Consider the following 17,516-nt stretch of genomic DNA (forward strand, 5'->3'; position numbering starts at 1 on the left):
ATTTAGATTAAAATATGGACGATTTCCGGTAGTACTTCAAAACACTTTGTTAGTCATACCAAATAAATTATGTAAATTATAATAATATTAAAATACTTATTCTCGTATTTTTAAAACAATATTTTCAATATAATGTTATTTTATTAACAGTTAAATTTATTGTGAATCACGTCACTTGTTATAACAAAACAAGTGATGTGAGGTAGTTCTTATGCTGTTTGTCACTCGAGTAGTATTTAAGTCCACGCGCTGGTAGAGCGTGGTACATTCGCATTTAATCAGTCGTGTAAGCCGTTACTCTGCTCGAATTGTAAATAAAAGTGAATAAAAGTGATTCTCATATTAAAGTCGTTTCGTTCAGTTTATTAATAAAGTGCGGTATTGGGATATCGCCGACATGTACATACTTAGGTATTCAAGTAGGCCAAGAATTAATCAAACACATAACAGAGAAAATCTCAACATGAAAGAACAGATTGCTTAGTTTTTCAGAAGGTACCAATCATTTCCAATTGAGTTGAGCACGCAATTGAAATCACGTTTGCCTTTTGAAAATCTAGTTTTTCGAGAACTGAAATTTCTTGACCCACACACTACCGTGCATAAAGAATTTCGCAGTTTACGAAATGTGATAGAAACTTTCCCATGCGAAGTACAGCCAGAACAAATGCAGTTAATTGGCGAAGAATATAGAACCCTAAAGTTTGATCGCGAAGTAAGTGATTTGTTGCAATCTTCCAGCACTGGCTCACCCATTTCGTGTGAACAATTTTGGGTGGAAGTTGGGAAAATTTGTAACAGTGATGGCATGTTAAAATACAAAAATATAACTAGTTTTAGTAAATCTCTCCTATGTATACCGGTGTCGAATGCTGCATGCGAGCGCATATTTTCACAGATAAATTTAATAAAAACGGACCAAAGAAACATACTTATAAAAAAAATGTGTCAGCTATTTTAAAAATAAAGCAAGGTGTTAAGGATGAAGGAGCTTGTGTAAATTATAATCCTTCGAAAAGGATGTTAAAATATAACTCTTACATTTATTGTGAGTATGAATAAACAAAACGTGTTAAGAAAATCAGTATTTTTATTGGTATATCTGTCCTATGTTAGTCGTTATATTTCAGTATTTTTTTGAGGTGCCTCGGTATTTTCGTAAAATTTAATCTGTTACACTGTCACCAAGCTAGTTTTTTGCCAGTGATTTGGCGTGCATAGGAACAACCTGTTGCATTCTTTTGAAGTTTTGATTGTAATAAACTATATAACAATGAAAACAAGTGCGACTCAATTCGAAATGTTGGTGAACTATATGGCAGACTGAGTATAAAGTATTATAGACTAGACTTAGTTTTTGTGAATGGGCTACTAAAGGTATTCGTCTAAGTAGAAGTAAACTTTTCGAGCTTTATAGTGAAAGAGAGAATAACTGTAGCCCGCACTTCAATGAATATGTTCGTAAATATTCTAAAATATTTAAATCAGTTTGTATGACAGCTTAATCTAAGTTCTTACATAATAAAATAAAAAATGCTGATAATAAAATTAAAACAATCTGGAAAATAATTAATGCCGAAACACGAACTTGCAGATTAAGTATCAGTAAAGTATCTCTTACTACTGAACGTGGTCAGATTACCTCAGATAAAGAAATTGCACAAGAATTTGAAACTTTTTTCTCGAATATACCATTTAATACTACTAAATTTTTAAAATCATCCCCAATTAAAGCAGTGACCATCCTTAAAGAGAATTTAAGTCAGTGTCACATTAAATTTAAATTTAGACATATTTTAATTAATGACATATTTAAAGCTTTTAAAGAATTAACTGTTAAAAATACAGAGGACATTTGGGGAATGTCAGTAAAAGTTTGTATATCAATCATTAAAACTTTAGCTCCCTACTTAGTCACTATTTTTAATATGTGTGTTGATCAGGGCTGTTTCCCTGATTTAATGAAACATAGCAAAATAATTCCATTGTTTAAGGCAGGTGATACTAAAGATCCCAACAATTATAGACCCATCTCAGTACTGCCTGTTCTAAGTAAAATTTTTGAAAAGATCCTCTTACAGCAAATGTTGCTTCATTTTAAACTAAATAATCTTTTACATCAAAAGCAATTTGGCTTTACTAAAGGCCGTTCTACCACAGATGCTGGTGTTCAATTGCTGCGACATATTTTTGATTGTTGGGAACAAGCACATGATGCTATAGGTATTTTTTGTGACTTGTCTAAAGCTTTTGATTGTGTTGATCATAAAACCTTATTGTTAAAATTACAATATTATGGTATTCAGGGAAATTCTCTAAAGTTGATAAATTCTTATTTAAACAATAGAGTCCAACGAGTGCAAGTAAATGGAGCATTATCAGCAGGTTCTAATATTAAAATAGGTGTACCTCAGGGCTCCATCCTAGGTCCGTTTCTATTTTTAGTTTATATAAATGATTTGCCAAATGTAGTAAAGGATTTATCTGAGTTGTTTTGTTTGCTGATGACACTTCCTTGGTGTTTAGAGTAAAACGACAATCACAGGATACGAACGATATTAATGAAACTCTTTGCTTGATTCAGAACTGGTTTGATGCAAACAACCTACTCTTAAATTCTAATAAAACTAAATGTATTAAATTTATGCTACCAAATGTAAGGAGTACGGGGTTGAATGTCGCTCTAAATGGTGAGACTTTGCAATTCGTCAATGAAACTGTTTTCTTGGGGATTACCATTGATTCTAAACTCCAGTGGGGTCCCCACATCTCTGCTTTATCCAGCAGACTTAGTACTGCAGCTTTTGCAGTCAGAAGAATTAGACAGTTAACAGACATACCTACTGCCAGACTTGTCTATTTCAGTTACTTTCACAGCATTATGTCTTATGGCATTCTACTGTGGGGCAGTGCTGCTGACATAGACTCTATATTTACTATTCAAAAAAGAGCAATAAGGTCAATATATAGTCTGCGGCGTGGTGAGTCCCTAAGAGAACTGTTTCCCACTATTAATATATTGACGGTGCATAGTCAATACATTTATGAAAATATTATGTATGTAAGAAAACACACTGATATGTTTGAAAAAAATAGTAACCACCATAACTTTAATACCAGAAATAGAAATAAATTAGCAATTCCTAAATATAGATTATGTAAGGTGGCTAGATCTTTCGTGGGCAACTGTATTCGCTACTACAATAAAATACCCGACCACATTTTGAATCTCACAGAAAAAAAGTTTAAACATGTCGTTAAACTAACGCTATGTAAAAAAGCGTACTATAAAGTAAGTGATTATTTGACTGACAAAACGGTGTGGTCTGAATTAGCTCCAGCTCCACATGTACCATTACGTTAAGTTAACATTGTCAAAACATTTTTTTTAAAAGATGTGTGTTATGGAGTTTCTTTCGCCGCTTCTTCTCCATAACGAAACACCTTGTGAAGTGGTGGTAGTTGCTTTGACATTCAAAAAGTGATCTGTAAAGAACCTATTTTGAATAAAAAAATTTGATTTGATTTGATTTGATATATTTTGTTTAAGACACGGTGATTTAAACAAACCTTAAAAAACCCACAAGGAAGGATAAGAAATATAAGGAAATGGGAAGAGCTCACCCATCTTTTAAACGGTGATCCCACAGGAGGAAGTAAAGGGACTGAGAAGTGGCTTGACGACACACGATTGGCTTGACTTCTATTTTAAGTTTTTAATACATACTTAATAATATGCATGCTGGGATTAGGTACATATTTTTTCGAGGCGTTCCATCTTAGTCCTCAGGGGTACCGGCGCGTATGTGGCCGACCTCAAGTGGTAATATCTAATCCTATCTGGGGTTGATTACAGTTGTTGATGGGCAGTAGTAGCGACTTACCAGTGGACTACATACTCGTCTGCTACTCCTGTATTATAGAAAAATTAAAAGTACATTTATAATTTATTCCTTTATGCATGGATTTAAGGTATGGAGTGATTTAAAAAATAAAACCAAAAAGAAGTCTGCTAAGATAAATAGAGTAGCTTCTGGTACTGGTGGTGGGCCTGCCCTACAGGCAAAGCTAAGCGACCTGGAGCTCCGGGTTTTGCAAATAATTGGTGTCCAAGCAGCTACTGTGTTTACAGATGTGGTTGAAGCTGACTTATACGTACAGGTGTAGTTCTCTGACTTATATATTTTACTACTATATTACTCAATAAATGGTCAACTCAGGAAATCATTGTTTACACCATCCTGTTTATGTTTGTTTTACTTCTGTGTGTAAAAATATGTACAATAAAAGGGAATGGTGGTTAATATTTGTATCTGCTAAAAAATATTGTTCACGCCTATTACGCATCTGTGGTTTTGACACAATTTGACGTCTGTGGGCGGAAGGAGCGGAAATGCGAGTTGAAAGAAAGGAAGAAAAAACTGGCGATAGGACAGAATGTGTAACAACTTGTAACGACTTTAAAGAAATTGTAATAAGCAGCAATAATCAAAGAAATTGTAATTAGCCTCAGTAATAGCAATAAACAAGTGGAATCAAGACAAAAAATAGTTTAATTTATCAAGTACGCAACAAATATATTATTGCAATTATGTAATAAATAATATTTTTATAACAATAGGCACAAGATGAAGACCCAGACCGCACTCTGACGTTAACACCAACTCCACATACCGCTGTTGAGCCAGCTGAAGAAAGCCCAATTATTAACATAGATAAAGTTCTTTAATGTTGGATATTTAACAAAAAATGCTTTGTCAATAAAACTATTACCTATCTATATGAAAGGATGGAAGAAATTAATTATAGACCACTAACAACAGCTGTCTCTTTGGTGGTCAGGTACTGTTTGTTTGCATTTACTTTTATCATCAGGAATTATAGGCTATTTAAAAACATTTGGCAGCAGGTTGGCAACAAACTTATATTTCTATCAATCACTACTCTAATAGTAGTGTAGAGGCTCCAATTAAGTACAGTAACATTCCCACACTCTTCAGTTCATACCTAGCTATTTATCAGAACAATAATGTAACATTATTTTTACAGATCCATTTGAGCCTTGGAATGTGCCGGGAACATCCCAAGAGATTACAGTTGCCTCAGTGCCGCCCACATAAGTGGAAGAGGAAGCTGAAATGGATGCAGCACATGTAATGGAGGCAGTATGTGACACCCCACCACCAGGACCATCAAGAGTCCCAGCACAGCAGGGTCAAACCCCTCGTGGTCGGAGTAGAAGGTCATCCCGAAGGATCATTGGGTCTCCACGGCACCGGAGGACCCATACTCATATGAATACGGTTTCACAAAACCTTGCCCATACTGATGATGAATGGAGAAAGTTGCTTATCCAGAAACATGCAGAGGAAATTAATTTAGAAAGGGATCGATTAAGAATTCGGGAATTGGAGTTGCAGACACAGCAAAAATGGCAAGAGATTGCCTCAAGTGCTGTGGATGTTTTACATAAAATAAGTAATTCAAAACTCTGCAAAGACTTATGTAAATCCATCCTGGCTCATGACATTTTTGTTATGTATGCAATTCTTATTCAGTCGACTGATTCATTAACACTGCTGTTATAACTGAAATAGTCGTGCCGGTGGTGCCGCCGGAGACAAACCACAGAAGGTTCTACCATCTTATGAGCGACTCTGAAGGCTTTTAACACACCTGTACCCTTACCAGAAGTTTTCAAAACAACGCAATTTTTTACGTTATGTATGCTCAATCCATTCTTCTGTTCCGTAAGATTCAGTAGAATGATTTGTCAATAACGCACCACTGAGTAATATAGTGTATATTCCTATTTTCAATGGAATTGTTAATACCGGATTTGACTCCTCCCAGACATACATCTACCATTGACAATGAACCTGTAAGGCAGCATACTCCCAACCCTAGGCCTACAATAGCGTCGCCAGAAAGTCGAGGTTCTAGAGAGTCTAGAAGACGCCATCGGGTCGGCCGCAGTTCTGCCACTCAGCAGCGGCGCCCGACTCCTCAACACCCCTCGACGCCGCCGCATATATGGGCGACCTTATTCCTCCGAAGACGCGTCAGCGGAATTTGCCTATATGGATGAGCGCTGGCGCGTTTTAACACAACAGTTAGCCTCCGAGCATATGCGATTGCGGGAAGGGAGCTGGAGGAACGACAGGCGGAGCGGGAACAACGCAGGGCCGAAATGATGCAGTGGCAAACGATTGCCGCTGACCTCATTCAAAACAGGGAAAGAGCGCGACAGGCAGAGCTGGACCTTCGGCGAACTGAAGTGGCTCGATGGCAGACCCTTGTTGAGAAATTGTTTGAGATTATAGATAAACACATAAATAAATAACTTTTATAAACCCGCATTTTAGCCACGCTTTTCCGTGCCCAAATAAAATAAACATCGTTATGAACGTTTACGTACGTACTTTTAAATGTCATTTGAAAACTAAAAGTGAGTCAGGATTGTTTTGTTTAAAGCAATAATTATGTTAATATTTTATTTTGGATGTATTTATAAATGTTCTTGCCATTGTGTATATCCTAAGCAATAGCATCACTGTAAGACTAACTGTTGGGCTGTATCGAGTTTCATTGTTTGTTTTCACTGTGTATTTTCTCTAGACACCAAAGTAGGACATATTTAAATTAGGAATCATTATCAAAATTATCCATTATTGAAAATACTACTCCCATAGAAAGTTGATAAACTATTTCTTGTCGTACGCATTCGGATTATAGAAAATGTGGATAATTGCGTTTGTGAAGAATAGCTATTTGATCCGAGTGAGGAAGGAGGTTTAACTGAGGTTCGGATAATCGATTTTCTACTGTATTACTAGTATTAGTACATTATGTGATTGTTTATCATATGTTTCTTTAATATGCTTAGGTGGAGTTCTTACTAAAAGTCATGACCATCAAGAGGGTCTGACCCTGCTGTGCAGAGAACAGCAGGGTCAGACCCCTCGTGGTCGATGTAGAAGGACATCCCGAAGGATCATTGGTTTAGAACCTTCAGACCACCTTGCCCATACTGACGATGAATGGAGAAAATTGCTTATCCAGAAACATGCAGAGGAAATTAATTTAGAAAGGGATCGATTAAGAATTCGGGAATTGGAGTTGCAGACACAGCAAAAATGGCAAGAGGTTGCCTCAAGTGCTGTGGATGTTTTACATAAAATAAATAATTCAAAACTCTGCAGACTGAAGCTTATTTATAATTATTATTAACCCCCACCCCCTCAAAAAGTGAAATCCCCACGGGGCCCTAACTCCAGTCCCAGGCGAGATAGGATAGCCAAGTTTGAGCTCAAATGATTCACGAGGAGATTCCCCACCATCTGGCCCCATCGGAATCTCCGATTTCCTATCGCACAACCGAAAATCACCGAGCAGAGCAACAAGGCTTACTCCGGCACCTTCACCATCGTCGTATATATAAGGACCATAGTTTAAAGTTATTTATTTAATTTACAATCAATACATAACATTATGTCAGCCACGTCCCAAGCTGCTAAACCATCTGCGGAGGCCGCTTCCCACTTGTCGGCACCGGTAATGAAGCCAACATCATCGTTGAGACCGGTGCTAAAGACGCAAAGATCGCTGCGGGAAAAGGTATTAGCACGCACAAAGACAACCACAGCGCGATCTTAGGTTAGTGATAGTGAGGACTCAGTCGAGAGGTTCTTGCCGAAGGAAAAACCTCTCACCCCCACAGACTAGGTCCTCCAGAAAATCGAGTCGTGGGAACTGGCCGACATACCGCCGTCCATCCCCGGGTTGCTGGCCGGGCGGTTCGCGCTCCTACTATTGCCATCCGCAATCCCGGAAGCCCCCTTTTAGTCGCCTCTTACGACAGGCAGGGGATACCGTAGCCCTATTCTGGTCCCGGAACTACAGGGAGATGGGCTATGAGACCCAGGAGCCCCACAACCAGATAAAGGGCCTAGTCAAGTCGGTTAGTGTCGTTGACGTCGAATCATTCGAGGAGTCTTTCTATTTCGCATTTGGGTTAACGTAACTTATTTCATCGTGACGTGATTTAACTTTTGATATAATGTATTTTTACATTTGAGCATTCGTTCGCGAATGTGAGTTGCATTTTGACAGTTTTTGTACGTAAACTTAACTTTTTGTGAGAAGTATTTCATTCACTTGCATTTTCTATAGGGAAACGAAAGTGAAAAGTTACGTATTTTACGTTAAATTAGTTTTTTGTTATTTTGTTTAAAATGAGTTTTATGGTGTCAAATTCGCTATTAACGGGTAGAACAGTCCGTATTTTTTAGCCTAAAGAATGACATCCCTTGCTTAAGCAGAAAATCAACAAAATTATGACTTAAACAAAAAGACAATGTTGTTTCCCCCTCGAAAACAAAAAGGGTATGAATCGTGTATTCAAATAAACAATAAACCTACAGAAGCTTAGCAAAAAAGGTGCAAAAGCGATCAATTCAACTACACCAGAAAAAGGTGAAACAATGAAAATAGTTGGCTTTTGCAATGCATGCATGTCATTTTCTTCCGCCAGAGAACGAGATTTCTCCTACTTTATACGAGGGTGCGTTTTTAAGTCCGCGGAATGGCAGGGTTGGAGGGGGGATAGCGGGCTCGTTAAGGGCGGTACGTGTTAAGTGACTCATAAATAGTATAAATATAAAGTTTTATCACAATTGCATCATTAGTTTTAAAACTATCGACAATTAAACAACTCAATCCGGAAGAAAATTGGAAGTATGGAGAAAATCGAGCATCGCGCCGTTATAAAGTTCCTTACCAAGCAAGGAAAGTCTGTGCAAATCATAATGGAAGAGATGTCATCGGTTTACGGGGACTCTTGCCCTGGAAAAACGATGGTTTACAAGTGGAACAACCTTTTTAAGCAAGGCAGGGATTCACTTAAAGACGACCCACGACCAGGACGGTCTGTTGAGGTGACCATTCCGGAAACCATAGCGGAAGTCGAAAAATTAGTACTGGAAGATGCTCGGCTAAAGAAGAAACAGCTTGCAGAAATGGTTGGAGTATCGGATATAACCATTTATAAAATTCTGCATGACCATCTTGGCATGACTAAGGTCAGCGCGCGGTGGGTGCCGAACCCTATAGTCCAGACCTGGCTCCCAGCGATTATTATCTCTTTCCAAAAATGAAAAAAGAGCTTCGTGGAAAGAAATTTTCTACAGACGAAGAAGTAAAGGACGCAATTTCCTCGTATTTTTTCGACAAGGACAAAACATTTTTTTATGAGGGTTTAAATAAGTTAATACAAAGATCTGAAAAATGCATTCGTCTTGCAGGAGAATATGTAGAAAAAGAAAAATAATTTTGACATTTTATTTTCGCTCCTTGTCCCTCATTCCGCGAACTTAAAAACGTACCCTCGTACGTTAAAGGTAATAAACAAATATTGATAATTTGTTATTGTTTTCTTGTATACTAACCATTTTTCAAAGTTAAATACCAAACAGAATCACTATTCGGTATCCGGCCGGATAGTGTGTTACTATCCGGTATTCGGCCGGATAGTAAAATAATGGCCGGATAGGCCGGATACCGGATAGCAACCGGATATCCGTTGCATCTCTAATTAAAACCTTACTCTTCTGGAAGAAAGAGTTTTAAGAATAATGGGTCTTCGATCTACCACGTCTACAGAACCTGTTCTGAAAACACGTACTGTCTTCCACTCAGCCTGAACCTGCCGAGCAAGTGATAGTGCTAGAAGCGAGCACAATCCCAGTCTTAAAGCTATGTCACAATCCTGAGCCATGCAATATGTTGCCTGAATGAGTTATTACTGCCTGAATTGCATAATTTTCCTGGCAATAGACAAACAACATGGTTCCAGAGGAATGGTGCAACGTCGAACACGTCTTATGCGTCTGTCACGAGTACATGAACAGGCCCCCACGCAGGCCTGAACTGACAGAACACGTTTCCAGCAGAATGGTGCAACGTAGAACACATCAAATGCGTTTCTGACACGAGTATATGCAGGCCCCTACGCAGGGTAGGGGAGATTAATGACCAGCAGTCAGAAGATCAAGATTTGGACGTTGGTCCTCAACCGGCAGGTTAGTATTCGTCTTTTTTTCTATAGGTGACGTTCTTCATTTTTTGCTATTCTAAATTAAAATTTTCTGCATTTTACAGGCGCTTCGAAACGGAAAAATCAGTCTCTTGTGATCAGCGATGATGAGGATGAAGCTATGTCGAACACTACACCGTCCAACATACGTCCCACTCCAGCACAAGATACTATGAAGAAAAAGATTGCTAAGCTGCGTATGGAGCTTGACTTAACGGAAAAGCGCAAAGGGTCTCTTGTAGCTGACGGCACTGAATTTGATAAAGCATGTAATTTGCGGCGAGAAATTGACATTTGTCTTTTAACAATTGAGTCTTTTTCCAAATTTATAAAGAATATAGACAGCAAAGTTAAACCTGTTCTTATTATTTCAAGTGACGGTGGGCCTGACGAGAATCCGCGATATCGCAAAGTGATCGCACACGCCATAGAGCATTTTAAACAATATGATTTGGACGCAGTATTTATTGTGACTAATGCCCCTGGCAGGAGCGCATTCAACAGAGTAGAGAGACGCATGGCTCCACTCAGTCGAGAGCTAACAGGCGTTGTTCTTCCCCATGATTCTTTTGGGAATCATCTTGATTCCAGCGGCAGAACATTAGACGAAAGTCTGGAAAAGGATAATTTCAAAAAGGCAGGGGATATTTTGGCTGAAATATGGTCTGCAGTGTGCATTGACGGACACGAAGTAGTCGCTAAATATATAGACCCGAATAATGACACCTCCAGCGTTCCAGACCTGCCAGCCGAAGTATGGTACACTGAGCACGTTAAAGAGAGCCAATATTTACTCCAGGTACATTACAGTTGGTTCATATCAAAATTTTATGCGTGCCTTTTTTTATTTTTAACGAGCGCGAACGTCAACAAATTTTTATTAAGAGTTACAAAGGGAAATTGTTTTTAATTTTTTTTTTAGGTTGTGAAATGCGATGACCAGAAGTGCTGCAGCCCACGCCGAAGTGATCTGCATATGATTCTTCACGACCGTTTTCTGCCACCTCCATACCCTATCACTCAGATTGATGGACATTTGACAATTCCGGACTTTAAAGAGCATGACGGAAAGTCATTTGCTCCATTTCTAATACGCCATTGTCTACCGATTCAACCGCTGAATGCCTTCATCAGCACACCTTATGATCTCTATTGCCCAAGTGTACGTGGTGATTTAGAGAAAAGATGCTGCAGTACATGCGGTATTTACTTTGCATCTATCACAAGAGCTGCAGAGCACAGGCGAGCAGCCCACATTGCACCAGCTAAGCAAGCGCGTATGGTCCGCAAAGTGCGACCCTCACGGATTGTTACAAGACGAGCTAATGAGTTACTGTGCGCAAGTGTCAACGGCTTAGAGTGGCTAGATGAGAACGAAGTTGAAGGAGCAGATGATTTTATTGAAAATCATATGGACATGTTGGTTCCAATAGTCTCTCTTGAGACCACGCATGATTCTCCATGGACTGAATTAGAGTATATATATTTTTTTAATCGCATTAGTTACGATTTAAGTATTCTACTGTTAAATTTTTATTACACTTATAACTCAGCAATATTGATTACTAGTCTTAACTAGTCGTAAATAAAAGTACGAAGCAATTTTTATTTTCTTTTTACAATAACACTCCAACACGTTTACATATTTAAGAAACGCACATTTTGAAAAATCTCACGTGAGATTGGGGGATGGGGGAGGGGGTTGAATAAAATCTCACGACATCTCACCAGGGGGGGAGGGAGGGACAGAAAATTTAAAAAACACCTCACGTAATTTGTGGATCTCCCCTTACCTGATAGAACATGTTTCCAGCAGAATGGATTCCAGAACCTTGCCCATACTGATGATGAATGGAGAAAATTGCTTATCCAGAAAAATGCAGAGTAAATTAATTTAGAAAGGGATCGATTAAGAATACGGGAATTGGAGTTGCAGATACAACAAAAATGGCAAGAGATTGCCTCAAGTACTGTGGATGTTTTACATAAAATAAGTAATTCAAAACTCTGCAAAGACTAAAGCTTATTTATGATTATTATTAAATCGCAACCACTGGAAATTTTAATTCGAGTGCCTGCAACCTCTAGGGTCAGGTGGGCTACAGTGAGCCAGTGGTACACAGAGAATCGGTATTATTATATTCAAAACTAGTAGTTACCGGATCATGGAACCGACACGTAGCAACGTGTTTCGTTACGTCTCCCTCGCTCCCCAGGTGAGGGCGAGCGCCCGTTGTAAGCGGTCGTGTGGTACGAGGATTTGTGTTTTCCCGCGCGAAAAGTAAAAAATAGGTAAGTTTTGCTTTTCTTCTTCAAACTCATGTTTTCTGAGCATTTCGTACCGTATTCTACATACATATTAAGTCACTATCTAGCAATAATATGGTAATTATGTTTTAAACATATTCCTTGATCAATTACTTTTTCTCAACATCAAATGTCAAATAATGTAGGTGGTATACAGTGACTCAGTATTGCAGGGTACACAGTGAACCGTGGGTCAGTGTGTACCGCTTGATGTTTCATTGTGTACCAAAGTTACAACGTCATATTAGTTAATAGATACAACTTTTTATTGCTTCAGGATGGGTCGAACTAAGGCAGTGAAAAGAAAGATTGGGGGGCATAGCAAAGATGATATGATGCAAGCACTTCAGCTTATAAAAGATGGTGCAAGTATACGCAGGGCCGCTAAAGAGTGTCACTTGGCGTATCCTACGCTATGGAGATACGCTAAAAAAATCCAGTCGGATGAAAACACTAACTTAGTTCCTAATTACGAAGTCAATGCAGTATTTTCCCAGGACCAGGAACTAGTGTTAAAAGATTACATAAAACAATGCGCCTTAATGTTTTATGGGCTCGGGGCAAAAGAAGTTCGTCAAGTGGCATACCAAATGGCAAAAGCCAACAAAATTAAAACACCAATATCTTGGGAAGCAAATGGAATAGCTGGAAAAGACTGGTTGCGATCATTTAAAGCACGCCATCAAGATCTTAGCCTTAAAAAACCTGAGCCATGTAGCTTAGCGCGAGCCACAGCCTTTAACAGGGACAATGTTGAAAAATTCTTTTCAAATTTAAAAGAAGTTATGCAGCGACATCATAGCTTCGGTAATGGCATGCGAGTATATAACTTAGACGAGACATCAACAACAACTGTCCAGAAGCCACAGAAAGTGCTAGCACCAAAAGGGTTTAACGTCTGTAAAATTACCAGTGGTGAACGAGGTGTTTTAATTACGACTTGTGCCATTATATCCGCATCTGGACAAGCTTTGCCTCCTGCAATGGTACTTCCTCGCAAAAATTTCAAAACTCATATGCTGCATGGTGCTCCGCCGGGTACTCTGGGCTTAGCCGCGCCTTCCGGATGGATGAATGTAGACCTCTTTGTTGATGTGATGAAACATTTTGTTAAGCACACTTCATCCTAAAAAGATAACCCATCACTTCTAATATTAGATAACCATGAAAGCCATTTATCAATACAAGCTCTGGATCTGGCAAAAAAGTCAGGTGTTACCGTGCTTACTTTACCTCCACACACAACTGCAAAACTCCAGCCATTAGATGTTGGCTTAAACGCTCCGTTTAAATGTTTCTACAACGCAGCTGTTGATTCATGGCTGCTTCGTAACCCAGGCCAAATGCTGACAATATATCACGTAGCTGAATGTGTTGGACAAGCTTATCTAAAATCAATGACGCCTGTAAATATCACAAATGCTTTTAGAAAATGTGGAATTCATCCATTCGATGACTCGATCTTCACAGATGTAGATTTTTTGCCAAGTTCTGTCACAGATAGACCTGATCCAGAATTAACGATTTCTGAACCAACTGAAGAACAAGATTCTCGTGCCTGTGCCTCACCATCACTCTTAGAAATGACTCAGGATAATTCAGAAATTATATCATCCCTTTTTGAGGCTCAGGAAAAAACACTAAAACACGATGTTAATTGCTCAGTCATAGACACTGCTCCACAGAAACCTTTATATGTCCCATCGATTGCTACAAGTGACACCGTTGCTCAACCACAAAAATATGATAATCAACTGGATATACCGTCAACTTCTAGGGGACAAGGAACTTTCATATCGCCAAGTGTGTTTAGGCCACCAATCAAAGCTGGACCACGTAAAATCAGGAAGCGCAGAAAGCTAGGAAGAAGCATGATCGCAACTGATACTCCTGAAAAGAATGAAATAGAAAACAAGAAAAAGGCGTGCACTAAGAACGTGAAAAAAAGACATATTTTTAAAGAGAAAAAAACAACTTCAATCGATTGCGATAGTACTAGCACGACCGATGAGGAGATTTTCGTAGCTAGTGGTTCCTCTTTGGGAGGAGAAGATTTTATCAGTGATGAAGAAGAAGGAGAAATAATTTTAACTGAAAATTTCTTGCCTTTACCTCGGGAGCCAAAAGTAGGAGATTATGTAATAATTTTACTTGAAACAGAGAAGAAAAATAAATTATTTTATATTGCTAGGATTATAGAAGAATCTGATCAAGATGACTGTGATTATTATGTGTCGTTTTTAAAATTAAAAAGTAAAGTGTATCATAAATTTTCCGAGCCTCTTGAACCAGATTGTGCAGGAGTCCGGAAAATTGATATCAAATATATCTTGCCTAAACCAAAAGTGGATGGAAGCAGTCGTCGCCAAGCGACGTTTAAATTCCCCGTCAATATTTCACTTCTGAAGTTCACTTATTAGAATTATTTTTTGATTGAGGCTGTTACCGCAACTTGGAGACTGATTTTATAGTAGGGTAGCTAAGTAATAAGTTGTAATTTTTTAGAATATTATAATATATTTTATGTTACTGTTCTACAGAAATTTAAAGGTTCTTTATACCTACTTAACAATTATTTCTAAATAAATATTGTGCTGTGTTTGTTCGTGATTAAGTTATAATTTTATTTTTTGTTTTTTCTTGACAGTATAAGCAATAAACTTTCTTGACTAAATGAAAAAACTATTGTTTTAATGATGAATTTTGATTGATGACCGATTTACCCCAATTAGTCCAGTTAAAATATAACTTAACTTCGTTTTATTCTGATGTGGTTCACTGTGTCCAACGGTGGTTCACTGTGAACTTCATCATGGATCAGTGTGTACCAAAGAGTGTACACAGTGAACCAATTCCCATTTTTTTAAAAACACTTGATAATGTCTAACCTATCAGTTTTTGAGCGTAAATTTGTAAAGAAACCTTAAGTCTATTAGACACTGAATGGTATGTATGAAAAAAGAAAACGAAAACTTTGAATTCAAGTACATGACAAAAGTTTGAATTTTTTGTGGTTCACTGTTGCCCACCTGACCGAAACGGTGCTAGCTCTCTCGGACTCCAGGTCGCACCAAAAATATAACCTGGAGAAATAAAGATCGCGTCATACGGTTAGTTTCGTTGAACAGAGGATGAAGGACGTCCTCAGCAAGTCCGCGGAGAAAGGCAAAGAGGAGGGTTCTAAACATCTAGAACCCCTAATAAAAGATCACGCCAAACTAATAACTGGCGTGAACTCAATCTCCGCCCAAATGAACAGACTGAGGAAGGACGTTGAGTTATTCGAGGCGTCTTTCTATTTCGCATTTCGGTTAACGTAACTTTTTTCATCGTGACGTGATTTAACTTTTGATATAATGTATTTTTACATTTGAGCATTCGTTCGCGAATGTGAGTGGTATTTTGACAGTTTTTGTACGTAAACTTAACTTTTTGTGAGAAATATTTGATTCACTTGCATTTTCTATAGTGAAACAAAAGTGAAAAGTTACGTATTTTACGTTCAATTAGTTTTTTGTTATTTTGTTTAAAATGAGTTTTATGGTATCAAATTCGCTATTAACGGGTAGAACAGCCCGTATTTTTGTACCCTGAAGAATGATATCCATTGCTCAAGCACAAATCAACAAAATTATGTCTTAAACAAAAAACAATGTTGTTTCCCCCTCGAAAACAAAAAAAGGTCTGAATCAACTATTCAGATGAACAATAAACCTAGAACAGTTTAGCAAAGAAGGTGCCAAAGCGATCAATTCAACTACACCAGAAAAAGGTGAAACAATGAAAATAGTTGGCTTTTGCAATGCACTAGTCATTTTCTTCCACCAAAGGACGAGATTTCTCCTACTTTATACAATTATATGAGATCACTACATTATATACGCATAATAATGACCATTGCAGACCAAACAAGAAAAAATTCAATGGATATACGAAAATAGTTTGCAATGCACTAGTAATTTTCTTCCACCAGAGGACGAGATTTCTCCTACTTTATACAATTATATGAGATCACTACATTAAAAATAATTATGCATTTCTGCAGTCATAGATAGCTTTGTTTGTCAACGTCAAGCGATGCGCAGCGATGATTGATAAGCTGTCATTTTTGACGATCTTCATTCCCTCTCTTGTGGTTGTCATATACGCATAATAATGACCATAGGACAAACAAGAAAATTTTTCAATGGATATACTTGTGTATTTCTATGAATTTCGCTTGTGCTCTCTCACTTGTACTTTACGACAAGTATGAAGGAGGAACACAATCAGCTTCAAAAGTAGTGAAAAGTATGAAATACTTTTACATATATAAGACAACTACAAAGACAAATTTCAAATTACTTGTGAAAGATTGAAATATACTCTGGAAATAAACAGAAGTATCCACCAAACGAATAAAACGCAGAAACGTGTAGACGCGTCGCAAGCGCTTACGAATACCTTTTTATTTGCTAAAAATTCAACACAATTCGTCTACAAACACTCGCAAACCTACACAAACCAAGTCACACATCTATCCGCACGTTTATTCGATAATAATGGTAACACAAACGGAATCCAAAACATTTTTCGTGCGGTTATTTCGAAGTTTCGTAACTTGATGTTTTTCGTGATCGTTGTCTGTGTTGTTGTGTGTGTTGTTGTCTTATTTTCATAGGGCGTTTGTTAAAATGTGTGTAAGTTCTTAAAGTTTTAGTTTGTTGTTAATTTTTATGATGAATCAGACTATAGGTAGGTGTGCAGTGTGTGCGTTGACAACTTGATATAGTTGAATACAGAAGTGTCTATCTATTATGGTTCCAGAACGACGGTAGAACCCTGTGACAGACGGACAGACAGCGGAATCTTAGTAATAGGATTCCGTTTCCACCATTCCCCATATCACAAACTCACCAACAACAGACAGTCCTTTGCTAACTTACTTAGATACAGAAAATGACGAATGTAATATACAACTTCAAGACATTCACGCATTTGAAGTTCAGCAAGACTTAATAAATGTCATTGACGTTCCCATGGAAGAGTTTTTGGCAGATGATGAACAGACTGAAACTAACAACGAAATACGCAGAGATCGTTCTAAGCCAAGAGTATGGGAGACAAAATCCGAAAC

At 38.0% G+C, this 17,516-nt stretch overlaps 1 protein-coding gene across 1 annotated transcript; it reads left to right on the forward strand.

The window, feature by feature from the left end:
- The first annotated feature begins 10,019 nt into the window (after nucleotides 1-10,019).
- Nucleotides 10,020-11,818, forward strand: LOC140755553 (uncharacterized). The gene is made up of 3 exons (XM_073090842.1): nucleotides 10,020-10,079; nucleotides 10,159-10,892; nucleotides 11,016-11,818. Exons 2-3 carry the CDS (start codon nucleotides 10,215-10,217, stop codon nucleotides 11,670-11,672), a joined length of 1,335 nt encoding a protein of 444 aa, XP_072946943.1. The 5' UTR covers nucleotides 10,020-10,079; nucleotides 10,159-10,214; the 3' UTR covers nucleotides 11,673-11,818.
- Nucleotides 11,819-17,516: the final 5,698 nt, after the last annotated feature.

Source organism: Epargyreus clarus, unplaced genomic scaffold, assembly GCF_041222505.1.
Source record: "Epargyreus clarus isolate Ecla_fem2 unplaced genomic scaffold, WU_Ecla_fem_2.2 ptg000033l, whole genome shotgun sequence".
NCBI classification, from domain to species: Eukaryota; Metazoa; Arthropoda; class Insecta; order Lepidoptera; family Hesperiidae; genus Epargyreus; species Epargyreus clarus.

Coding starts and splice junctions, on each gene's coding strand:
- LOC140755553 (XM_073090842.1), top strand. CDS start 10,215: ATGTCGAACACTACACCGTCCAACATACGTCCCACTCCAGCACAAGAT. Junction 10,893..11,015: donor AGAGCCAATATTTACTCCAG/GTACATTACAGT, acceptor TTTTTTTTTTAG/GTTGTGAAATGCGATGACCA.